At 40.7% G+C, this 26,506-nt stretch overlaps 1 protein-coding gene across 31 annotated transcripts in view; it reads left to right on the top strand.

The window, feature by feature from the left end:
• The window catches only part of MYBPC1 (myosin binding protein C1), a 90,685-nt gene that overhangs the window by 44,642 nt on the left and 19,537 nt on the right, over positions 1–26,506 (top strand). For 15 of the 31 annotated variants that reach the window (XM_060279916.2, XM_088676768.1, XM_088676764.1 and 12 more), the window contains 15 exons: positions 3,052–3,221; positions 4,436–4,568; positions 6,267–6,391; positions 7,170–7,275; positions 9,045–9,211; positions 9,882–10,044; positions 10,795–10,901; positions 11,671–11,804; positions 13,464–13,623; positions 14,785–14,889; positions 16,824–17,012; positions 17,322–17,456; positions 21,738–21,854; positions 22,191–22,247; positions 25,689–25,856. In XM_060279916.2, the coding sequence (XP_060135899.2) occupies positions 3,052–3,221; positions 4,436–4,568; positions 6,267–6,391; positions 7,170–7,275; positions 9,045–9,211; positions 9,882–10,044; positions 10,795–10,901; positions 11,671–11,804; positions 13,464–13,623; positions 14,785–14,889; positions 16,824–17,012; positions 17,322–17,456; positions 21,738–21,854; positions 22,191–22,247; positions 25,689–25,856 (2,036 nt within the window). The remainder of the gene's footprint in view (positions 1–3,051; positions 3,222–4,435; positions 4,569–6,266; positions 6,392–7,169; positions 7,276–9,044; positions 9,212–9,881; positions 10,045–10,794; positions 10,902–11,670; positions 11,805–13,463; positions 13,624–14,784; positions 14,890–16,823; positions 17,013–17,321; positions 17,457–21,737; positions 21,855–22,190; positions 22,248–25,688; positions 25,857–26,506) is intronic. The other 16 variants (XM_088676769.1, XM_088676775.1, XM_088676770.1 and 13 more) reach the window with 2 other exon arrangements.

Below are 26,506 nucleotides of genomic sequence, written 5' to 3'. Positions count from 1 at the left end.
TTTCACTGGCTGTACTGAAGGCACTTAATTTTTCATCAGTAAACCATTAGGGAAAACCTGAATGCTCATTTTATGCATGCTGACTCTGCAGATTTTAGGTTGAAATACACTGGAATATATAAACTGCTTGAGCCTCTTGAATGACATTGACTTCAGCTGAAATCAATTTACATGGATGGATGTCAGATTTACATTGCAGCTTATGTCAGCATCCAGCAGCCAAATAGTTAGAACACATGACTGCATTCCTGAAGGCTGAGAGTTTGTCTTACATCTAATGACCAGGTGCAATGCATCTAAACTGTCAATGGTACACTAATCCATTGACTCGCAGTGACAGCTGGACTTGGGGCTGCCATTCCCTAAAACAATAAGTTTCAGAAAGTGGCTTGATTTAACTGCTTGGATGTAATGAACTTTCATTTCTGCAAAAAACAAAGTGAAATTCCAGGAAAGAAAGAAACTGTAGTATTTAACTGACCTTTAAAGAAGTATATATTTAACAATACATTCACTAAGATGGGATAAAAGATCCACAAAAAATAGGATAGGATAAATTAGATGCAACAAAAGAGCCATATTGATTAAAGGTGGCATTACGGCCTGTTTCTGCAGGTTCTGTAAGCCCTGCCTTGTATCTGTTAAGCTGCGTTTTTATATTTTTTATTGGATGTTCTTAATTGGTTTGAATGTAAGTCACTTAGGGTCACTCTTGAGAAAAGTGACGAACAACAACAGCATGTCTCCTGCCCATTATCCACTCAGCCATTTCATCCTCAGGACAAAGTTTGTTTGCTCAAGGATTTGTTCTTCAGTTGAACAAGGTAAATGAAGAGGGTGGATGAGTATTTCTTATAATGGGTTGAAAATCAGGACGCACCAATCTTGATTCTCAACAACTGCCTAATGAATGTTAAAGGGGAACATTCTCATCTTGGTTCCTGTTGATGCATGTGCAACTGAGAGGAGTTGCCACAGCTAGGATGGCCAGCCTATTAAAATGAGAATTCATCCCCTTAATGCATGTCAGCTTTTGGATATGTTTGCATTTTTACTTGACCTTTGGAAACGTAGAATCTAATTGACACGGCAGTATTTTGCAGTAAGTAGCCGACCTTTGTAAACTGTAAGCTTGAAAAAGTGAAATAAGCGGTCATGTCATAAAGCCACACCCATAATATATTAACAGTGTGTATTCTCTTATAGACACTTAAAATGATATTGTTAATGCAATAAAACCCGTTCACAACATGTGATTCATATCAGTACATTATATGAACATTTTGCTAGGATCTACAAAAAATGGCCAAGGATCTTTATAAAATGTTACTATAAGGCAAAGTACTCCTCCTCACCCCAATAATTTAGTGGTTCCATTTCTTTAAATGAAAAATACACTGCCATAATAATAATAATTGTTGTTGTTTAGTCGTTTAGTCGTGTCCGACTCTTCGTGACCCCATGGACCATAGCACGCCAGGCATTCCTGTCTTCCACTGCCTCCCGCAGTTTGGTCAAACTCATGTTTGTGGCTTCAAGAATAATAATAATAATAATAATAATAATAATAATAATAATAATAATAATAATATCATTAATGTTTACTGCTACAGAATTAAATTCAGTCCAATTAAGACACAGGTTCAATATATTCCATGTGGTAGTCTCACCATAAGGTTATCATTCATTTTCACATTATTAACATTGCTTTTATATTGGATTGGAGATAAATAATTCGTTTGAGAATGATGCTCTGTAGAGCAGCCAGTTCAGGTGAAAATGACAGGTGACATTACCAATCATGGCAACCTTTTCACAGTGAGAAAATTATCCTTCACCAACCTGGTATCCTCCAGGTGTTTTGGAGTGCAACTTCCAGACAGCATGGGAGCTGTAGTAACCTCAAGTGATTTCATCTGACCACTTCCTCTTTATGCCAAGAGGATTTTTCAAGCCTTCTGTAGTGAAATTACATGGTTTGTGTGGTGGGGTGTAACTTTGAAGGATTCGGACACACTGATCTTCATCAGCAAATTTCTGGGAGCACTTAAAAATCTGACCAAGTGGCAGGCAAGGCTCATATTAAAACTGTCTATGTCTACTCTCCTTGTAGATTTCCCCATTGCTATTGCAAAAATTATTTTTGATGGGGGGGAAAGGACCAGTTATTGCCTCTGCAACTTGTTGTCCTAAGCTACCAAATAATTTTTACAAATTTCCTTTTTGAGACAATGGGTATGTTCACACATCATGGCAAACCATGGTTAATAGTTCCCGTGAACATACAGATCACTCTCAATTTGCTCCTCTCCACAAGTGGGAGCAACAAACCACAATCTATAGATTAATGTTACATATGAACTGGGGATCATGAACTGGAGCTAATGTTTGTGCTTGGATTACCATGCTCCCTGGTTTGGATTTAACACTAACTCAGGGACCCTATTTCCTGTTTCCACTTGCTAGTGGGGAGGAGAAAAGCGGGAGCAACCAGCCTGTTCACAGTAAGCTGCTACCCTGACATGCCAATATTTCTTAATAATCAGACAAACTTTAATAGTAAAATTCTCAAAATGCCTCCTGTGTTTATGGCCTGACCCAATAGGCTACTTCCTGTTAATCCCGGGCCTTTAAAAATTATATTTTTCAAAATACATCTCACAGTTTTCTTTCCATCAGTTGAAGCCCACACATGGAAAAACAATAGATTGGTGCAGAAGTCCAGTTTCTTTCAGGTGAAATCTCACAGGTTTGAATTCAAAAGTCTAACTCAAGATCTGTAAAATGTTACCCACTGAAGACAGGGGTAAGTATGCATCCTGCTACTTCTCTCCCCTTCTTGGATAAGGATAAGGACGTTTGATTGCACAACCAACCTTGTTAGCTCAGGCACGTCCTTAAGCCTTTGACTTAAATCACTAGTCCTATCTAAAACAACAACAACTTATTCCACTGGGAGTTGAATTCACATGTGTCCTCTTCATGATGCTAACTTCTGGCACATCTTTTCTTTTTTCTCTCCTTTCCTCCCCCATCTCTTATTCTGATCAGGGAGGTTAAGCAGCAGGAGCCTGAGGAGCCTGATGTAGATGTGTGGGAGATCCTGAAGGCTGCAAGCCCCAATGACTATGAGAAAATTGCCTTTCAGTATGGAATCACTGACCTGAGGGGCATGCTGAAACGTTTGAAGCGCACCCGTAGGGAAGAAAAGAAAAGTGCAGGTAGGGGAAGCAAGGAAAAGCTGTTTCACATCTGCCTAGGAATACAAGTGACACTTTTCCTCCTAAAAGGTTCTTGCAGACAGGAATTGGTCTTGCAGCTCTCATAACAAGGTCTCCAATTCTTTCCGAAAGAGAGCCGTTCTCTTTTTAACAATTGAGCCATGTGAAGAATTCACACACACACACACAGGCTTTGCATTGGCTGGGTCCATGGAGGATCCAACCATTTAATGAGCAGACCAGCAAGGAGAACCTCTGGTTCATTCTACTCTAATGACACACCTCCCCATTCCCCCGTGCTGCTTTCTGATTGGCTGTGAGTGCAGATTGGCTAGTGCCGCCATGGTACAAGCTGACCCCAACTAGCCAAATGATGCTCCTCACCCTGCCATGGGCACAAAGGGGGCTCCATGACAGCAAGGAGCCAGGAGTCTCAAAGGAATTTGTTGTATTTTTAACAACTGAGGCATATGAAGAATTTTGCCAAGTATGGCTTCATTCCTCACTGGGGAAACCAGGCTTGTTAAATTATCTTCCTCTTGTTATGGTAACTAGGCTTCATGACCTGCAAAGCTACAGTGCAGTTTTTGGGGGGGTCAGACAACTCAGAATTTGTGTTTATTTTAACTCCAGGATTCGAGAGCAGATAACACATTTTAAAAACAGCAATATACCATTTGAAACACATTAAGCAGAATGGCTGATTATTCCATATTTTCCAGGGCTCATCCTAATGCAGGCATCCCCAAACTTCGGCCCTCCAGATGTTTTGGACTGCAATTCCCATCTTCCCTGACCACTGGTCCTGTTAGCTAGGGATCATGGGAGTTGTAGGCCAAAACATCTGGAGGGCCGTAGTTTGGGGGTGCCTGTCCTAATGTGTATCTCCATTAATTCACTATTGTCCAAATGACAATCTCTTCCAAATCACTGCCTTCCCACACTTTCTCTGACCTCAGTCTGGATTGTCTCATGCCAGGGATGCTCCAAAATGGAGTGTGAGGAAATCTGGATGGAGGGAGATGAAAGTGTGGGAAGTCTGTGATATGAAAGAGAATGTCGTCTGGACAATGGAGGTATGGGAATCTTACAAACCACATTGAACAACAGTATGAAGGCGCCTTTAGACATTGTAAAGTTTCATGAGAGAGTATGGGATTCCACATATTTTCTGTCTGTGTGTCTCCGCTTCAACATTTTTTATCACCCAACAGCTTTTGCTAAGATTCTGGATCCTGCATATCAAGTGGATAAAGGAGGCAGAGTAAGATTTTCAGTGGAGCTGGCTGACCCAACAGTGGAACTCAAGTGGTACAGAAATGGGCAAGAAATACGTCCAAGTGGAAAGTAAGTATTCCCGTAAACCCAGCTTTGTTTAAATGTTTCATATTCAGTTCTTATATCCTTAATTAAGAGAATTGGGTGTTTTATTGCAGGTGTATTCTGCATTATGTTGTTGACCTATACTGTCAAGTGTGTAAATTGCAAACTTGTAGATCCATGTCAGTTATATATTGACAAGCAGAGCCTGTGGGAGGGTGGTGTGGCAGGTGGATGAGATGCTCCTTAGGACTGGATGTGTCCGGGAACTCTCTGCACCCCTGCCATTGCCAGCCACTCTGAACAATGAGCCCCCTAGGACAGAAAGGAAGAAAAGTCATGAGGAGGAGTTTGGGTCACTGGAGTAGAGTCTGTGCTCATAATCATTGCCTGCTTCCCCAAGGAAGGAACATTCCCCAAGGTCTGTACATTCTCTCAAGAAGCCAGATCAACTGAAGATGCTACTTTGCATTTTTCGGGCCACCAAGCAGCTGTTAGATGCTAATGAGCTTTGGTCATTACTGACCTGATACCAATGTGAACCCGTAACCTCAAGGTGAAAGGCTCCATATCCCATTACCTATCCCTTGAGCCATCTGGCCTACCAGTAATGTTGGCTCCTTTTGCCCTAGCTATTATTGTACTTTTTGAAAAAATGACAAGAGTGCTGAAATGAAACCTGGGCTCCTGTTACAGGTTATTTCCATCTTCACTGATCTAGGGTTTCAGAGACTGCTCTGTTTGGGCCTCTTTAACTTTGTGTTTGCAATAATCCTTCCCCAGCTTCCTAGAAATAATGTATTCTGATAGTTTTGGGGCCATATACATTTAACTTACAGGTGTTAAAATGCAAAAGGAATAAGCCGTGGGTGGAGGGATGACCACTGATAACTATTAATAATTGCAATAGGTCTCAGGGGAAATCTCTCTTCTGAAACTTTTTGCTTTTGGGTGGGTGGGTGTCAATTCCCTGTTGACACTTGTGGGGGGCTTTCCTCAAATCTGTAGCAGGAAAGGAAATGTTTAAATTCCACACCACCACTAGCAGCAATGGTTACAACCCTACCATAAGCTTAGGTTTCTTCTTCTTTTTAATTAACACTAAACTACAGAGCCTAGGGCTTGCTGATCAGAAGGTTGGTGGTTCGAATCACCGCAACAGGGTGAGCTCCCGTTGCTTGGTCCCAGCTCCTGCCAACCTAGCAGTTTGAAAGCATGTCAAAGTGCAAGTAGATAAATAGGTACCGCTCCAGCAGGAAGGTAAACAGTGTTTCTGTGTGCTGCTCTGGTTCGCCAGAAGTGGCTTAGTCATGCTGGCCATATGACCCGGAAGCTGTACGCCGGCTCCCTTGACCAGTAAAGCAAGATGAGCACTGCAACCCCAGAGTCGTCCACAACTGGACCTAATGGTCAGGGTTCCCTTTACCTATGCCTCCCAATAGCAGTTTTTTTCTGGGTGGCTTACAGATTAAAAAACCCCATTAAAAATGCAATAATGATCATAGAACAATAAAAGGGCATGCAAATTTCATTATAAAAAATCAATATAAAAATTCCAATGCAGAAAGTATAAACAGGTAAGAGAAATACATGGCATCTTTTTAAGACATCCTGTTGCATAGGTTCTTCTTCTACACTACCCTTCTATTAGATCAACAGAACACTGTACAATTCCTAGAAACCTGGCCATAATTCCATGTTTGCTATTTTGCCATTTTCCAACAGATACATATTTGAGCACAAAGGTAATGAGAGAATCTTATTTGTCAACAACTGCATGCTCACAGATGATGCCCGTTATCATGTGACTGCTGGCGATGAGAAATGCTCTACAGAACTCTTTGTAAGAGGTAAGCAAGATTACAAAGTTTCTGTCAGTTTCTCTTCTAATATGAGATAGCACAGTTTTGTTGTTTATTTGTTCTACATGGGGATGACAATTCAAATAGATGAAATGAGCCACCAGCACTTGCTATGGCTTAACTACAGCCATGGGTGCTCAGCTACACCCTGGAGCATGTGAGGAAGGAAGACCAAGACCAAACAGAGTTTCCCCTTCTCATTTGCTCTTCCATTCCCATGGCCTTTCCACTGCCACCAGGTGGAAGTCTTTGTTTTCTTACTTGCTAAAATTCTGTTTGGTAAAATTATTTCAGTAAGATTTCTTCCCTCTTCTCTTTATGCCTCATAGACGCTCACTTTTAAAAATTATTATTATAGCAGGTTGTAGAATCAGGGAACTGGTAGAAAAATAAATGCTATAGACAAATAAGTGCATGTAGTCTGAAAGAAAGAAAATGGCGGAGGGGAGAGGGGGGGACTTTTTCCCTACTTGCACTGTTTTGATGTACTGGTGCAATATCCTAGGTCAGCTGACAGTGACTGCACAATGCCATGCAGGGTTTTTTAAAAATGTTTTCCAGTCTAAGTCCACCAGTTTTCCACCACTCTTATGTTCTTCTTTGCTCATGCAATGGATCATAAGACTTAGGGCTCCCAGAATGCTTCAGCTCCAGCTGGTATGAGATGTGGAAACTTGGTCTTGCTGATTCAAAGGAGATTGCAATGTACAAAACCATCTGATGTTATGATTTTAAAACAGAGTGTTCTTTGTTCCTCTCCCCTCAGAGCCCCCGGTGATTGTGACCAAAGGCTTAGAAGATACCAATGCTTATATTGGTGACAAAATAGAATTATCAGTTGAAGTGTCTGAAGATGATGCAAATGTGAAATGGTAAGCCACCTACATCCTTCTTTAATTAATATTTTTTTGGGGGGGGAGCAATCCTGCTAAGATTAGTTGTGGTTAATGTAACAAGTTAGTCATACCCAGTTTAAGTTCCATTGCTTTAAACTGGTCGTGGCCATAATGGGTTTTAGCTAGATTGGATTTTGTTAGCCTAAAATGAAGTGCCTGTCAGTATAAGGGCGTATTGTACAATTTATCCTGCTGCATTTTTGAATGTACTGGCTGGGGCTCATGAGAGTTGTAGTCCAGATTATGTAGAGGGCACCATGTTGGGAAAGGTTGGCTGCTTTAAGAAGCAATTCAGGGGTAGCCAGTGTGGCGCCCTCCAGATGTTGGGTCCACAAACCACAACACCCCCAACCATTGGCCATGATGATGGGGGCCAATGAGAGTTGATCCAACAACATCCAGTGGGCTCGTTAGCTACCCCTGCAGTAGTTAGAGGTAATTCACTAGAGCCACATATGAATATTTCATAAGGTTGTGAATTTTTCACAGAGGAACAGCACCAATGAGGGGAGATGTAAGCTGCCATGGAATTTACTAATTTTAGATGTTCCAAAGGGCAGACATGGCAGTTTAGTAGATTTGGATCATGTGCAAATGTCAACATGTGCACATGGAGTTTTGTACAAGCAAAGGTTTATGCAGGGACCATCCCCTGGCACTGAAAAAAACAAGGTTTCCCTTGTTCAGATCAACTTCAATTTCAGTGAAGATTGTGTCCATGTACACCTAAACCCTAAGGGAAAGGGATTTGGACAATTCATATTGCTGAATTCAGTTGGGCAAAATATAACAAAAAGCTACCCAAGGGCCAGTTATGCCATATGCATCAACAACATAGTAAGAGGACGAAAGTGAAGGTGTTTGTGATTGCTCCATATCTTTGCTGAGTGACCACAGCCATAACCACCAACTTTTTGATTGCCACTCATGGCTTGTTCAGCTTGATCAGATTTTAAAATGGTGTGGAACTGCCCTTTGATGATAAATCTCCATTTAAAAAATGAAGATTAAAGCTAAAGAAAACTCACCCTGATCATTGAGGAACAAAGTTGCAACTATGTTCAATTTATTGTTAATCCAGAGCTCGTAGGACAGAGATTTCTTTAATAATAAACTAGTACTAGCATAATGAGACAAGCCCTTCACATGATGATTATCACATGAAATGCTATTCATTGGGAGGGATTCTGCCACAGAGATAAACATTATTTGTGGTCAAAGAAAAGCTAATTGCAATAAAAATCAAAACCGAACATCCCATAAATATAAAAATAAAATCTGTGTGGGTGTGGGAGAGAGAATATGAATACAGTATTGTGAAAGTGGCAACTTGTATTTTTAATGGGGAACCTTGTTATGGAAATATTTGCTTTTGTCTTAACAGCCCTACCATTAGGTAGAGGCAGATGGGTTCCTCAGGCAGCAGTCGCTGAGTTGGTGGGTGGAGTGGGCACAGGGAACAGGTGCTGGAGGACAGAGTTCTATGTTGCACGCGGCCTGCCCTGCGCCCCCTGAGTGAGCCTCCTGCTCTCAGGTGTGCTGTAAGAAGTAAGATGCCACTGCCAGTCTGATGGGCTTCTGGCAAGGGGAACGGCACAGGTAGGGGTGTGCCTTGTCCTTTGTCTTGCAAAATGTCTTGCAAATCTACCAGAAAGTTTTTCCGGGGCGTATTTCCAAGCAGGAAAGACTGTGAGTTCTTATCAGTAGACAGTCACCCTTTTGTTTTGGTTGTTGTCCCTGAACAGGTTTAAAAATGGTGTGGAGCTGCCTCTTGATAGTAAATCTCGATACAAAGTGAAGGTTGAGGGTAAAAAACACACTCTAATCATTGAGGAAGGAACCAAAGCTGACAATGCAACTTATTCAGTGATGACAACGGGAGGACAATCATCTTGTAAACTAAAAGTTGACTGTAAGTGTGGGGGGTGGGGTATGGTGTTTTAGTTGTGCTAGAAATCGTACATGTGATGCCTTCTGGAGCCTCCTAGTTCTACTCAGCACACACATGCGGACAAGCAAGTGAAAGTGTCTCCTTTTAAGCAACTACTGGGGAACATGAACATTGTACTAATTTTTTGATATTACTCTCTAAGCCATTATTTGCATGCTTATACCTTTTATGCTGTTAACTGAGAATTCAGTTCTGGACAGCACAGCTAATAGGCACTGCTTCTAACTAGACAATAAGTTAATTGCATAAATGCGGTCAATGTACATACTATTTGTTCTATACATAGCAGACTTGGGAAAGATTGAGCAGCCCCAGGAGGACTGTGGAGCTGGGGAGAAGTTTACCTCTTTCTCTCCCTAGCATGAACCTAACAAAAATTGCCTATCTGAATTGGCTATTTGTGGCTGCTACTTACAAAACAAAAACATGCATGTTAATTGTATTCAGGAAATTCATGTCTTGCTTGACCTTAATACAAAACTTGCTAGGTTCTTAGATGCACATTGGAGTTCACAGTGTGAATGGACACAGTAGCTTCCTGTGGTCCAGATATGCTCCAGTTCAGCACCGCTGACATAAACAGATCATGATGAACTGCTGCAATAATTTTTCTCATTTCTCTATTTCAAAGTGAGGCCACTTAAGATACTACATCCTTTGGAAGACCAGACTGTGAGGCTTGGCAAAGAGCTCTCCCTGAAATGTGAGATCTCTGAGAATGTAGAAGGGAAGTGGTACAAAAATGGGCAGCTTCTCCAACCCAGTGACCGCATTAAGATACATCATAAAGGAAGGTAGGCATGCAAAACAGTAACCCTTGAAGGTCAGGGTTAAAAATCACCTGGAGCCATTCCTTTATTACAGGTAGGTAGGATTGCCATACGTCCGGCAGGTATTCAGTCCTCGTAAGCAGCATTGGGGGGGGGGGGTTGGAATCGCTGAAACGTCTGGGGAAACTAAAAAAAAGCTCAACAACAAGGATAAAGGTTGTTAATTTCAAATGACAGCCATCTTGGGACATTCTGGTTATGAAAAACAAGTAAGACCCATATATTTATAAGCAAAAAAGGGGGGCAAACTAGATGAGTAAAGGAAGACTCATAAGTAACATTTCCTGATTGGTTGTAAATTAATAATGAGGTTGGAGGGAGCAGCAATTAGATCAGTGCTGCTACATGAGTGCTGCTTCTATTCTCGGGACAGTAGATGAACACCCAGCTGCTAAAGTAGTAAAAATGGTATCGGCATCATAATTTGAAAATCAAAGGGCAGAAATCGTTTATAGCTGCACACATAGGAGGAGGAGCCCATAAATTTTAGTGGCATCCATCAGTTCTTCCTCTTACAAACTTGATGGTATGAAATGTCTGTAAAAATGTAGGTGTAAACTCATCTTTGCATTCAGAAATATGAAACAATTTGGGTCTAATTCATAAGACATTAGAATTGTATTGTCATATAATGCAGTGTATAGTTTATGATCTCATACTTTAAGTTCTTGCATATATTTTTTCCTTTAAATTTTCCGTCTTGATTTTCCACAGAATCCATCGGCTAATTGTTGATAAATCACTCATTGAGGATGATGGAGAGTACATGTTTGTTCCAGATGCCTATAATGTTAACATCCCCTGCAAAGTGCATATTATAGGTAACTTTTGAGTTCCTGTTTGTTCCTTTTTAAAAATGTTTCATGTGCTATTTAATATTCAGAGGCAGGCCTGCGTGGATCACAGGGCTAGTGTACTGTTGGCCTTAAAGCAGAGATTGGATCAGCTAGATGATTTGCTAGTGGTTGCTTTTGTTTCCTGCGTTTGAACATTTGTGCATAGCTGCCAAGTCTCCCGTTTTCCCCGGGAAACCCCCGTTTTTCCAGCTGTCCCCAGCCGAAAAAATTGATTTTTTTTGTTTTTCCCCGGTTTATTCTGGCGCGGCAGCCATTTTGGAACTGGGTGGAGCATGCTCAGAAGCAACTTTTGATGCTGCTCTGCCCAGTTCCAAAATGGCTGCAGCGCGACTTCTGGTACCTCAGTTTGCAACTGCCTCAGGGAGCGACGGATAGCGGTGGAACGGATAGCGGTCGCAAACCGAGGTATTACTGTATGCCATAAGACACATATGCTTAAGGTATACTGAAGCTGGGGAAAATCTGTAATATTCCTGATTATAACATATGAAAGAACCAAAAATGTGTAACATTTTTGAATGCACCATATGAGGAAGCCAATTGTTGTATGGATGGCTTGCTAACAATGTTTGGGACAGCATATAGGACGGGGTGATTTGTCAATTCCAGGATTCAAACATAAAGGAAATGGACAAGTTTAGAAAGTTTTCATCTATTGCTTTCTGTACTGTTAAGCTTACATAATGAAATGTTCTTCTCATTGTGCAAATTCCTCAGTGTCTCAATTTTGCAGATCCTCCTAAAATCCACCTTGATGGACTTGGTGATGGCAATACAGTGACAGTTGTAGCAGGAACCAAGTTACGTCTTGAAATTCCTGTCTCTGGAGAGCCTGCTCCGAAGATTATGTGGAGCAGAGGGGACAAGGTACAACTATAACATAGACATATATCTGCAATCTGATGTCAAGTCTTTAAAACTTATCAGCTTTGTTGTGTTTTATAATAAAATATGAGTAGCAGAGTAACCTGTATCAACAGTAGTATACCTTCGAGCTATATTTTGGGTGATTAATGATTGCTCCTAGCCTATAGCACACAGGAAGCACATTATACTGAATCAGATCGTTGGTCTCTCTTGCTCTGTAATGTCAAGACTGACTGGCAGGTAGCTTGCTAGACAGGTGACATTCCCAACCCTACTGTCAGATGTTGGGAACTGAATCTGGGACCTTTTTGATAAAAATCAGAAGATGCATTCCCAGAACCTTCCTGAAGCAGAAGACTGAGCCATCCTTGACTAAACATCCTGTCCTTTAAACAGGAGGATGCTTAACCTATGAAAAGCTCCATAATTGCTGCAGTTATTTTCACAATAAAATGTAAAAGCCATTTATCATTTTGTATGAAATAGTGCAGGGGGGAGAAGAGGGTAAGGAATAAGCAATGGATTCAAGCGGAAGTGCAAGTACTGTTTAATCAATAGTCATCCTACTATCTCATCATTCCTCCTAGTGATATGGTGGGTAACTAGGCTCACAATAGGTTTCGAAGATGGAGGGATTTATGTCCATCCTATCTTATGCTGGAGGGGTATGTCTTGTCCTTACTGCAGTTACACAAATGTGTGTCAACTAGTGGTATGTTCTGTGTGATGCTGCTTGTGATAGGAACACAGGAAGCTGCCTTTTGCATGGTTGGGCTGTTTGTCCATTCAGCCCAGTATTTTTTTCCTCTGATAGCAGTTGCTGCCCAAAGGTGCTCTGTTTCACACTGTTACCTGATATTCATTCAACTGGAGATGTTAGGGATTGAACTCAGGAACTTCTGCATTCAAGTCATGTGTTCTACTGCTGAGCTGCAGTTCACTCCTGCCCATTGGATCTCAGTCTAACTGCCCACAATGTATTTCACCTGTACAGAAGGCAGAGAGAGGGTGTGTGTCAAAGAAAGGGTAGTGTATTGGGAGGAAGTGTGGCAAGAGAGTTGGGTGGAGAGTTAATAATGTTTTAAAAATATCCTGTGTGGATGCTCGTTTCACTGCACAGATTATAGCTTGCTATGTGGTGGCTGATTCATTCTCAGTTGCACTCCACCACATCACCTCCTACATTATTTTGTAAGGGACTATGGTCTGCAATGCTGCTTCTAGAGGTAGTACCAAAAGAAGTGGTGATACCAGTTTGGACATTACTATAGAGTGTGTGACCCATTGACATGCTCCATATTAAACTCTCCCCCCCCCCACACACACATCTGCAGTGGCCTCTTGGCAAATAGGAGGCACTGCTGTTCTCCTCCCACCCATGTCCCCAATGTAGATCTTCACTCACTTCATGGTGGCGGAGAGGCACCATTTTGTAGTTTGCCTCAGGGGCCAAAATGTTCTTGGCCAGCCCTGTCTGTTGGGCACTTTTTCATCTCTTATTCAAATTACTGTTAGATTTTTGTATATATATCTTGTGGCTAGCTTTGCAGATTTCTATTTTGATATCATGCTTTGATTCTTATTTGCCAATCTCCTAGTGGTTTTCAATCCCATGCTGTAAAATCTCTCTCCTCCTCCCCCGCCCTGCATAATTGATAGTGGCTCATGGATCCTGCAGCCAGAATACGGGCAGATAATTACCCAGACAGCAGTTGTTTGGTGATTGATTCAGCTGAGAGAGATGACTCAGGTGTCTACAGAATAATGTTAAAGAATGAGGCAGGAGAAGACACAGCCCACATCAACATCAAAGTGGTTGGTAAGTCTTTCCAGTTGTACTTTCGTACCAAGACTGCTCTACTTGGTTCTGTGTTGTTATTTATCATTTCTATGGGTCTTTTCAATATACAAAGTACTTCATAGGGCTGTAGCCAAGTAACTTTTACTCAGTTAATCCTGTCCATTAATAGATTTACTCTTGAGTAAAAATGGAATACAACCCATAGTGTTTAGCCTCACTGATTTTATGGGTCCACCCCCCCTGTTTTTTATTTTTTAATATGATTGCATTTGATTTTTGCTTGTTTTCTTGAAAAAGTAATAGCTTTTAAACTATGCTGTTCAATGTTCAGAAAAAGTGTTTGAGTGGTATACAAAACTAAATTATAAATGAGCTGAGGTAAGAGATAATGGCCTGGTTTGCTTGCCACATTCAAGCATAGTTTCAATGTGCTTGTACACATTGCTCAAAAGTTCCTGCCAGTGCTCCTTTCCTACTGTGTCACTGACAAAGCAACCCAGACTATGTCTTGATATGTCACCCAAATCTTACCTCATGGTTTTTTTTCTCTTCAAACATACCATGAGTGGTAACCAAGGTTTGTTCTTCACTTACTGCTTCTGTTCTGTGAAGGTTTGGATGATATGACAAGCCACACTCCAGGTAGGATTCAACCAATGAGCCCTGAACAAGGACTTCTGTTTGAGGAATTGGGTTTTTTCCACTCCCCCCCCCCCCCCGGCATGTCTCCTCCTCAAAATTGACTCTGGGAAGGTTGGGAGAACCCCTGGAACAACATGTGGGGGGAAGAGAGGGGGATAATTTTGCCTGGTAAGCTTAAATGCTTGCCCTGACAGAATTATCACTTCAAAGACTTGTTTTGTCTGTGGTGCAGCAGCATGAATGGAAGAAGAATACTGAGGGGGTGTTTGTGCAACGTGGTTTAATATGATGTACAAACTGGACTAATTATTGTTTCCAAGACCGCCAATGAACTTATTTGTAGTTGAGATTTACACCTCGGTCTTGTCTAGAACCTTTTATTTATTTTTTTGCAGTTTGTTTATTAAAGGTCTACTTTTTGCTCCAATTTTGGTCCAGTTTTAGTGATAAGCAATAAACAGTTCACTGTACAGCAATATCAGCATGTTTAGTAGGGGAGGCTATCCAAGGAAATAAAAATATTTTTGCTTGCTACAGATATTCCTGACCCTCCTGCGGCACCCATTGTGGTTGATGTAGGAGAAGATTGGTGCATTATGAACTGGGAACCTCCAGCATATGATGGTGGGTCGCCTATCTTAGGTAAGTAGCATCTGCACAGCTATTTTGATATTTCCTAGCTTTTTACTGTCACATTTAATGGGAACCTCTGAGTTAGTGCCCACATGGTGGGCATCTAGCTGCTGTCTCTTAAAGTAGAATTTTCTGAGAACCAACAAAGGAGATTTTCATCTTGTGTGTATGACTTCATAGATACCATTTTATATACAGTACAGGCAAATAACTTGCATAGCCTTCTCTCTGTGTGTCTGGAAACATATAGAAAAACAGAGCATGTGACATAACAGTAATTGCCTCCAACTTTCCCACCCTAGTTTCACTTTATTGACTATCACTTTTGAAGGAAGAGGAACTTGGAGTATAATAAACACTGCGTTATACATTCAGTTCCTCTACATCAGAGGTGGGAAACCTTTTCAGTCTGGTAGGCCAGCTCAATATTTGTCTCCACACACGCACACACCCGGGCCACCTTTGACAGGTAGGCAGGACAAACCACCTGTCAATATTATAACAGGTGGGTTGTCCTGCCCCCATGACAAAGTCTCTTGCATAGCGCTTTCCAAATACCCGACAGCCATCTGGTTGTTGGGTGCTTCGGAACCACAGCACAAGGGGCTTTGCTAGCTTCACAGCAAGGTGACTGGGAGACATCATTTTGTTTTCTCACAATTCCCCCAATGTTGCAATGCTCTGTGGCATTCTGGGAAATTAAAATGGTGGTTCCGAGTCCCAGGTGCCTGGCAATGATAGGAAAACTTTGGGGGATGGGGAGATTAAGGGGTAGTGCTCAACAGCAGGTGTGAGCAGTGAGCCTGAGGATACTGTATATTGTCACCAAGATTTGAGAGGAGGAATTGATATGGAGAGGCAACTTTCAGCAATAGTTATATGTTTCTTGTATTATTTAGTACTTCCCACACTTGATTCAAAAACAGTTATTACCTGCTTCTAGGAAACATGTATAAAGCAGCCTTGAGATGTTTGAATAGTGTAATTATAGATAGCTTTAGGCCATGTAATACTCTTTGTGGACAGTTTGCACAAGAAATCAAACTAGTGTTTCAGCTACATGGCATTCCATGGATAAGCAGAAACATTTTAACTGATGGTTTTTGCTTTCTCTAGGAAATGTGGGGTGGGGACCTATTCAGATACCTCTGTGCTGTCCAGGTCAAACAAATACTTTCTGTGATGTTCACTTTTGTTCATTTTAGAAGTTCTGGGTTATTAGCCAATGGTATTACATTTATGCTTATATTAATCAGCTATTATTAATCAGCTAACGTCCTTATAGATCAAGATGATTGGACCTGGCTGCTTAAAAAGATACCATGTTTATTAATAAGTGTAAACCACAAATAACTTTTTTTTCAAATTTTCTTACAAGTGGCACCTATCTCCCTCCAAACTAAGCAAAATTTATGAAATTAATATGAATTTCTGGAGGCATAAACAAGCAGATTTTATACATGTATTTTTGTACTTTATACATGCATTTTGAGCAAAAAAATAAAGCAATTCTGGAAGGTAGTAATGAATACCATATAGGAAATTACAATATATAACATAACAAGGAACCCCAAGACTACCCTCCAATATGAGCAAAAGCAAAAACAACCAATACACACATTGTTACAAGACTATCTATTGGCCAGATTTGGGGAAATAACTCAATAGGATGGTGGTTAAACAAAAAGAGAGATGTTGAATTATTAACTAAATTAACTATACACACACACTATACACCCCCAAGAATGTACATTTATAGAAAGATGAGACTTCTTTATAAATTTTTGGAATGAAAAAAAAATAACAATAATATTCTTCCTGATAGTTCCATTTCTTTAAATAATGATATACAAAATGTATTCATTTGTAAGAGCCTACTGTATATTTTTCTTTTCTGTAATCATATAAAAATAATAATTGGAATTCTGCTTATATTTGTTTAGGTTACTACATTGAGAGGAAAAAGAAGCAAAGTTCCAGGTGGATGAGGCTGAACTTTGACCTTATTAAAGAAACAACTTTTGAGCCGAAAAAGATGATTGAAGGAGTTGCCTATGAAGTCCGGGTGTTTGCTGTCAATGCCATAGGCACTTCAAAACCAAGCGAGCCCTCAAAGCCTTTTGTGCCTTTGGGTGGGTAGATAATATACAATGTACATGTTGTCAGATAATCAGACTATCAGAATATCAAAGATATGTCAAAGTCAGTTCCTCCATTTTCTTTTAAATGTTGCAGCAACTTTTAATTAATGTGATCCATAAAACTGCTCACAATCCCAAGGGGAAGAAAGTGTGCAAATAAAATGAAAGAAAGAGTGGGAACAGGACAAAAGAGGAAGCGATCAAAACAAAATGTTAAAGGACTTCAACAGATAGACATTGATGCAAACATGCAGCAAAGGTTGTATTGCAAACTCAGACACTCTCTTTCATTGCTTCCAGCTGTCACAAGTCCACCCACCTGCCTGGCAGTTGATTCCGTAACAGATACTACAGTTACCATGAAATGGCGGCCACCAGACCAAATTGGAGCTGCAGGTTTAGATGGCTATGTTATAGAGTATTGCTTTGAAGGAAGTAAGTGACAATTGAATTTTTCTTCAGTTAGGTGAGAGATGTTTTACTTTTTATAATAGAGACCTGCTTTCACTCACATCGAGGCGACTATATTGTAAGTGAGGATTCTCCAAGTCAAGTATGTGTTTCTATCCTATCCGGCTTCTAAATGTTTGGTCCAACTGTTGCTAAAAAATAATATCGGTCTTGCATTTTTAACTAGCATTCCAGACCAGCGGCTCAAAATTCTGAAACCTTGTAAAATATGTATTACACTGATATGGAAATGCCGTGTCCACTTTCAGTAGCAATGCTAGTTGCTACTTTAAAAACAAAATGAAGGACAAAGGAAAAGCAAGAATTAATGCAGAGATATGACTGCCCCCCCCAAAGTCTTATTCCCATTGTCATTTCTTACTTGGTCAGGTCAACACAACTCTTAGATTGCCCCTTCTAAATTTTGGTGTGTCAGAATATTTCCCTAAACTTTGATTTTGTGCTGATAGGCAAGCTGAGCTGGTGTAGATTGAGCCATTACACCTGCTTTGCCACACTTGAATAAGGGTTAATTATTTCAACCCATATCTGGCTGTATGCGAATTAGGGCATTTATTATGTTGAAGCCAGCCCTATTATATGATGGAGATTTTCAGTGTCATTCAGATCTCAAAAACTGCAATTGTTCCTGTGTACATAGTGTGTCACTCTCTAGAGCCTTGATATAATTTAAAAAGGCAAGTGATCTGAGGTGAAGAACAGTGGATGTGACCTAGAACAGGTAAGGAAATGGGACACTATGTGAAGTCCAGAAATTCCTCAGTTCATGTGGGAAAGCATTCCCCCACCCCCAGTTTGCAGTGCCTGGATAATAGCTATTCTAGGAAATGTTCAAGAATAGGAGGATATTCTTGCCCTAAATTTAATTGTAGCTGTGTTATTGGTATAGGCTTCCTATACAACTTTTACAGTACAGGAAGACCAGCATGGAGGCTTGGGAAGTACCTGTTTCTAGAGGAAGTGAGTGGAGCACTGTGTGGCAGACAACAGTTGGAAGGAAAGTGAACGGTCTCCAGTTTTTGCTTTGCCCTCCATCACTCACCCTAACAGAAATAGCAAAGAACAGGCAGGCTTCACACCTCTGAGATTAAAAGTTCAAGTGAGTGGCTTCACGCCCTAAGTTATGGCTAGCTATCATTTGCCTTGGCAGAAGCGTGCCACTATTTCCCTGGTGAACAAAGCCCTTAAAGATTATTAAGATGTTTTAATAGATTCTACTCTTTGACTATGAGCCAAACGACACATGGCATTAATCACATGATTGGCCCTTGAATACAGGATGTTTCTTCCTTTCATGTATAGCCAGTACCCTCTTTCCTGCCTCCGGTCTGGATTTGGACCCTGGTGTGGGACTCTTTACTCCCTGATGCAGTCCTGATTTAGATTACCCCTGCCCCCTGTGGAGAACCCATTCCGGATAGGAGTGCCATTCGGTTCAAACGGCTAAAGCTTTTCTATTCCCCCTCCCATATCAGGGTCCTAATCTGGATTTAGGTCCCTACACTTTAAAAAATCCTGCACTCAAGGACAAACCGTGTGATTAGCATCATGTGTTATTTTACCCTATAGCAGAAGTTTAGAATTATTATTATTATTATTATTATTATTATTATTATTATTATTATTAGAACCTCATTTACAGATGAATAGCTATGCAGAGTGTTTAAACCAACTGGGACTTAAACCCCTTCCCACATTGCCAAATATCTTCAATGTGGGAAATGTAAGAAAACTGGAAAATAAATATATTTTCTTTTCTTTTTAAATGGACAAATTAAACAAAATTTTAATAAGTCTGGTAGAGCTTTCCAGAAACAAGAAAGCTGCAGCATAATTTACAGGTTGGGGTAGGGAACCCCCAGGAAAAACCAACCACAGGTGTTGTAGAAAATTGATTTATTATTGAAGTTAACACAGTGCAATGGAGCCCAGTCTCTTTGCAATATCCTTGATAAAGAGCAATGTGTCTGAATTGCATTGGGAAAAATACAAGAATAAGTCAGCTTTCTGTGACACCTATGGAAGTTTCATACCATGCTTCATCTTCCTGGGAAACTGGATTTGCCAAATATTCAGCTCAGATCCATGCTGACTGGGGCTGATGGGTGTTTTAGTCCAAAACAACTGGAGGGTATCAGGTTGGGGAATACTGAAGTAAAGAATCAAGAATATATGAATTAGTCAACAGTCCCAAATTCTCTGTAACTAAGGAGGATGTGATATGCATAGTAAATCGTAAATCTAGCCATCATAGGTAGAAATGTCTTTCAAGGGACACTTCAGGGTTCAGCAGAACAAAATTCCTTGTGTACCTGTTGAACAGAGCAAAACTTTTACTTTTTTCTTTCAGATAGGCTTAAAAGCATTAAGAAGATCCCTCAAAATGACAGCCGCGTCTGCCATTTTGGTGTTACCCACCTCACATAAAATACAGTAGTGATGTATTTTACAAACAATACTGTGTGCATGATGTGTATTCTACTTATGCTTTGCATTTCTAGATATACACCTATATATTTATTTATGTGTGTGTGTATACATATATATACAGTTAATGCCACTCATGTGTATATTGTAACACTTTGGAACAAAACGTTTTGGAAAATACAAAAAATACTTGGTGTTTACTTCTATATCTCTTGCTCTGCCTTGTTTCCTTTCATTTTTCCTTCAGTACCTGAATATCTCTGTTCTTCATCTTTTTTCCAGTACCTTTCCTTCAACTAATTTTTCTACAACGTTTAATATTTCACCTGGATCTCCAGGTATACTTTCTTTGACTGTCAATCTTTCAGCTGTCACTTTTTTCAGTTCTGTCCTTCTCTTCTTCTTACTTATTCTATCAGTTATTCTCTTTTCCCTCTCTCTTCTACTCTCTCTCTTGTCTATTGCCCTTGAATGGAATTTTATTAGGGCTGCTTTAATGCACAGACAAATTCTATGATAATAGTGCAGAGTGACCTTGGAAAAGTGAGAAACGTTTTGGCTTCTTTAAAGTTGATAAAGGAGATTCTCAGCTTTCAGTGGAACCAATATTACATTACACATACACATATAAGTTTAAAGGATCAAACATTGCTCATGGACTTAGTGACAGGATCAGATATTGTGCTCCTCGTAACTCATTCAGGCATTCATCTATGCTATCAAGTATACGAATCCGAAGGCACTGGAAACTGAAATTAAAGGAATAAGCACCTAGATGATTAGAGGCTCCCAACTCTTTTATTCTATCAGAATAACATCATTGTAAATGCAAAATGGGTAAGGGAATCCCCCCCCCCAACATATTTCTGTAAGTTTGTAAAATGACACTGAAGTTTTCATTGGCTAGAATAAAATGTTGCAAAAAAAGAGATACTCTTACCTGTTTTGTATTTCCTTTTCTCTGGAATCAACATAACAAAAACATAACCAGCTGAATATGGTGGTACACAATAACCTAAATTTGATCCAACAAGTTTGTTGTCTCAAATCAGCAAGCCCTGAAACAACGTTAGGTGCCTTCTCAACCTCAAGGTGAACAACCCCAAGTAAAGCTTGTCTTCCAGCACCTTTATTTCCCCCAGGTTTTGTCCTGAATGTGGACACATGTATGCACATGAAACTCATGATCAGGGTCTTAATGGAAACACCAGCAACACAAGAATAAAACCTGTTGAGATCACTGCAGCAGTGCTATCATCGGCAGACCCTACAACACAATTTCTCTTCAGGTCCAGTTTTCTGCTTCCTGTCTATTTTATTGTCCAATATCAAGACAGGTTATAAAACCTGAAAACTTTAGTCATTAGGCCCACCTTGCAAGACACACCAATCCATATGTAGATTTTAATCATTGAATGCTATCCAGTGAACCATACATGCTATGCACAATGGGGTTCTGAGCCAGAAAAGCAAAATAACAACTGTGAATGAAAACTCTTTGACAGGCAATACTTAGAGAGACCGAGTTCACTCAACTGCAGCTATACAACAAGCCAGCAGACTTCCAGATCACCTTATACCAGCATATACCTCTGCACACCACTGTTCTATTTCCTTTTAGCTTTCTCTTTCTTATTCTGGCCTACACTTTAATCTTCTCTTCCTGCTAAATCTTCTCTTTTACTCGATGGATTTCTCCTGCCTATCTCCTCTTTTTTTCAAACCTCATCTTTCTCTCTGGGTGCTCAGATATACCAGTCTCAAAGGCTCTTCTGCCTATGACTGTAAAGTACCAAATGTGCTTTCCAAATTATTTAGGTCCTCAGGAGCCCACTACAGAGGGCAAGGGAGACAGTGGTGGTGGTACAGAGCAAAATAATAGTGAGGAGACAGACGGGGGCTTGATCAAGACTGAAGAGAAGACACCAAAACCCTGTGAGTTTTCAACGGCATCATCTCCCCCTTCCCCCCCCCCTCGATTGTGCTGTTTCCCCTTGATCTGTGGTTGGAGCCTCAGTCCGCTCGAAGCAAAGTGGCCAGGGGGGAAATCGGCAAACAATGGTTTGCCATGTGTAGAAGAAACAAGCTCTATTGTGCCATGTGTAGAAGAAACAAGCTCTAGCCAATTCCTTGATCATCCCAGAGCTCCTCTTCAAGGCGCAGTACATATCTCTGTATAGTTACTAACAGGGACTACTAACAACTGACTCATATCTTGCCTGTGTGAAAGTGGGTGTCTCTGAATTAACTTTAATGGTGGACTCTCATAAGGTATATCGGCAGAACTGTATGAAGGTGAATTTCTGGAGGCAACTTATGACCTGGAAGGTAAAGTATGCAACAAAGATATTTAAACATTCTTACTGAAATTGATTCCCTCCCCCCCCCCCCGTATAATAGTGACATTTTTGAGGGAACAGTACCGCAGCGACTTGGGGGGAATGTTCATGGAGTGCTCTTTTGGTTAAACAAAAGGTGCCAGAACTTATATCTTGATAAAAGTGCTGTAAGTACCTGCAGAAAATGGCCATAATGGGCAGGGGGAGAAAAGAGGTGATGGTACATGGTACTATCACAAAAAAGCACAGACTATACTGTATGTGACTCTATTGTTTTGATTATCCTCATCATAGCCCTGTGCAATAGATTATTATTATTATTGTTATTATTATTATTATTATGCAAATGGGAAATTGAAGCTAGGAAAGAGTGGCTTGCTTATATGGCTGAAGTAGGAAATGAACGCAGGTAGTATATGCCGAAATCCGTTGATCCACCTCCTGAAACGCATACTGTCTCCACTCACATAATACTGAAGAACCAGTTTTTAAAAATATATATAATGTGGTTAGTTTCTTCTGCAAAGCGTGAATGATGCACTGTTCTTTCTGTATGAAAGCCTATTCAATAACTGACTGCATAAGACAGTTACTGGTGTGTGAAGCTATTTGTGAATTCTGTATTGGTTAGAGAAAAATAATAGCTAACTTCTTTCTCTCTAAAGTTCTGAGTATCAGTTAAGATGTTATATATATAAAGGCCACAGTCCCAGTCCAGATGTGTAGAGCTCTAATACATACATGGCACTCTCAAAGTCTTTCCCCATTCATTGCAATTTCAGGGCCTGTTCCATGCATATACAGTATCCCTATTTAAATTAAAAAAATTGTCCAGTAGCACCTTAAAGACCAACTAAGTTTGTTCTTGGTATAAGCTTTCATGTGTATGCACGCTTCTTCAGATACACTGAAACAAAAGAAGTGTCCATGCACACGAAAGCTTATACCCAGAACAAACTTACGGTAGTTGGTCTCTAAGGTGCTGCTGGACAATTTTTATTTATTTTTATTTATTTCACTGCATCAGACCAATACGGATACCTACCTGAATCTTTATCCCTATTTGTTTGCCTAGTCAAGTCTTTGACTTGGAAGTGAATGGGGAGGCATGTGCTTGATTGGAGCTTCATGTGTGCATTCACAGAGTTCTGAATCTGGTTTCATATGTATTCATAAATACATACGGTATTTAGACTGGGATTAGGTTGATGGCCCCATCTTTATGAAGTTGGCTGCAGATAAATCCCATTATAACTTAGAAGTAGGTGATTTATCTCTGACCACTGTTGAAAGTTGCCTGGTGGTCTAGTTGTTTTCTATGCAATGTGGCTGTGATCTTCCAAAGTTGTGTTCTGGTAAGAGTCCTATTCATTTACTGGTATGGTACCTTTTGTGAGCATAGCCTGCTAGTAATCAGTTATATATCTTTTAATCATCAGAGTGTTCTTGAAAGTTACTACTCCTGAGACAACTCACTCTGCAGTTCACTCACTATTTGCAAATAAACATGGCAAGCCACATGTCCCTACCCACCTCTGATCCTGGTGTCACTCCACTAATGATATTTCATTTGTAACTGTAGTGTTCTTAAAGAGAAGAAGGCCAAGTCACATTTATATGTCCACCAAGGGAAAAATAACTTCATGTTATTTTCATACCACTTAAGCAGCTGGGTTGTGGAAGTTGGCAGTGGAAGTTAATAGTAAATATTGTATACTACTGGTACTAAATGAATTGAATGGGTTATAGAAGCTAGTGATATTCCTTCAATGCTAGTGATATGGAATCATTGGGGGGGGGGTTGGTGGTAGCAATGCTTCTGAATATCACTTTCTGGAAACCACAGGGAGGGAGTGTGCTATTTGAATCCTGCTTTCAGGTTTCCCCCAGGTACCTGGTTGCCACTGTGAGAACAGGATGCTGGACTAGATGGGCCATTGGTTTATATCCAGCAGGCTCTTATGTTCTTATCCTTCATACTCTGTGCCCAAAAGAATTAAGCTAAACTTCAAGTGTGTGCTCTGCTACGAAATGACTAGCTTATGCAACAACAGTGAAGAAATTGTTTTTGCTAACATGCTGTCTTCTGAATTTGCAATGTGTGCTTTCAGTAGCTTGGGATTTTTTTATTTCAGAGATTTAGGTGGCTGACATTTGCCTGTTGGGAATTCCATGTGCACACGGGAGCAACCACATAGTTCTGAATCAAGTTTCATACACACATGCGAATACATATTTATGGTCAGTGTGGGATTGCATCACCATCCCAGGATTACAGTTTACTTGGAGTTTTTCAGAGCATTTCAGAACTCTGAATATTGTTTAAAGGGAAATGTTGTGGTAGCAATAGAAAAACATGGATCACTTAGTGGACAGCAGAGATGTATGTGTAAACAGGCAATATGAGTTGGACAAAGAAGCATTCATGGAACATAGAAGCAGTACGGCTGCATGTGTGGATAATGATTCTGTGTCTGCATAATACCTGCACATTAATTTTTTTGCAACAATAAAACTAGAAAACGTTATTTAAAAGAGATAGGAAATTATTTAGACTGAAACTGTGTTCTGGATATCAACTTCCATGTGAAATTCTGTTACTCCAACTAATAATTATCATGTTGCTTGCATGTTGACATTCCTTTAAGGAGGCAGTACAATAATATATTGATTACTGCCCTTCGGGATTATAATTTTAATTATAAATGTATTAGTCAGTTTTTAAAATGGAGGAAAGTGTTAAATAATATTTATTTCGTACAGCAGGCATCGGCAACCTCCGGCCCATGGGCCGGATGTGGCCCATGGAGACCATTTATCCGGCCCACGGGCCACCCCTGAACCAAGCTGCCCGCTTGGCAAGTCCCACTGCGGTAAACCGGCGTGGCTTGGCACGGGGACTCACCGAGCAGCGCCGGAAATCACGTCTACGCAGCTGCAGAAGCGATTTCTGGTGCTGCAGACTGGAAATCGCTTCTGCGCAGCCGCGGACATGCGCAAAAGCGATTTCTGGTGCTGCGCTGCCCATTTCCAAAATGTCCACAGCACCAGAAATCGCTTCTGCGCATGTCCGCGGCTGCGCAGAAGCGATTTCCGGTGCTGGCTGCCCATTTCCAAAATGTCCACAGCGCCACCGGAAATGGCTTCTGCACCTGTGCGGCCCATGTCCAGCCCACGGACAATAGTCCATGGGAATCCTCCGGCCCACGGGCAGAAAAGGTTGCCAACGCTTGTCTTACAGTCTTCATATGCTTTCTTAAATTAGAAACTGGTGGTTTGGCTGCAAAATACTTCCAGGAAGTGAAATATATTTAGTTTGCTACACTTAATGTTTTTTTTAAAAGGAATTAGTGATTCACAAACACTTTTCATATATATATCATTATCAATTTCTGTCCTTTCCTTCCTTTTGCTTTTTATCCTACTTCAGCGGAAGAATGGATTGTGGCTAATCCAGAACTCACAGACAAAACAAAATTCACCATCACTGGCCTGCCAACTGGATCAAAAATCTTTGTTCGAGTAAAAGCTGTGAATGCTGCTGGTGCCAGTGAACCTCGGATGCATCCACAGCCAATTTTAGTCAAGGAAGTGATAGGTGAGACAGGCTGTTTACTTATGCCTAGGGATGGATGGATCTGTCAGTGTTGGTTCCCTCCATTTCTCATTTTTCCAATCTGAAATTCAGTTCTCCGCATTTCTGCAGCAATCCGTGTTTTATTTTTTAAAGACCTAATGAAAATTTGAGTATTTCAAATACACCCTCTGTGAATTAGGAGAAAAATTGTATGCAGTTTTGACTAATGTACGCATTAGTATAATAATGACTCAAGACAATGTGTTATGGGATTATAATTGGCCACAACTTTATTAAGATTTAGATGTAGGAAGACCTTGGCTCAGGCATTGGGCGTTATCCTTCCCCAGTCCCCAGCCAGGGAGCAGGGTTATCCAGAATGTATGCGGTTAGGGCTGGCTCTGGAGAACATATGTTCAAGCAGAGAGAGCCCGCCCCCGTTCGCCACCGCTGGAAGGGGGAAAGCAATGATGACTACTCGGTGTATGGGCCAATGCCTCCCCTCAAGACCCCTTTAATAGGGGGAACCCTGATCTTGATGCCTTAAAGGGGGGTGAGGTCACCGCCTCACACCCCTCCCCTTTAGGAAGATAGCCAAAAGGAATCCGTCTAAGGCCTGAAACCGCCAAAGTTTTGACATATTGCTATGGGAAAGGCAAAACCTGCCAATG

Source organism: Zootoca vivipara, chromosome 9 (genome assembly GCF_965207765.1).
Source record: "Zootoca vivipara chromosome 9, rZooViv2.hap1.1, whole genome shotgun sequence".
Lineage (NCBI taxonomy): Eukaryota > Metazoa > Chordata > Lepidosauria > Squamata > Lacertidae > Zootoca > Zootoca vivipara.
This window is presented reverse-complemented; position numbering and strand designations above follow the sequence as displayed.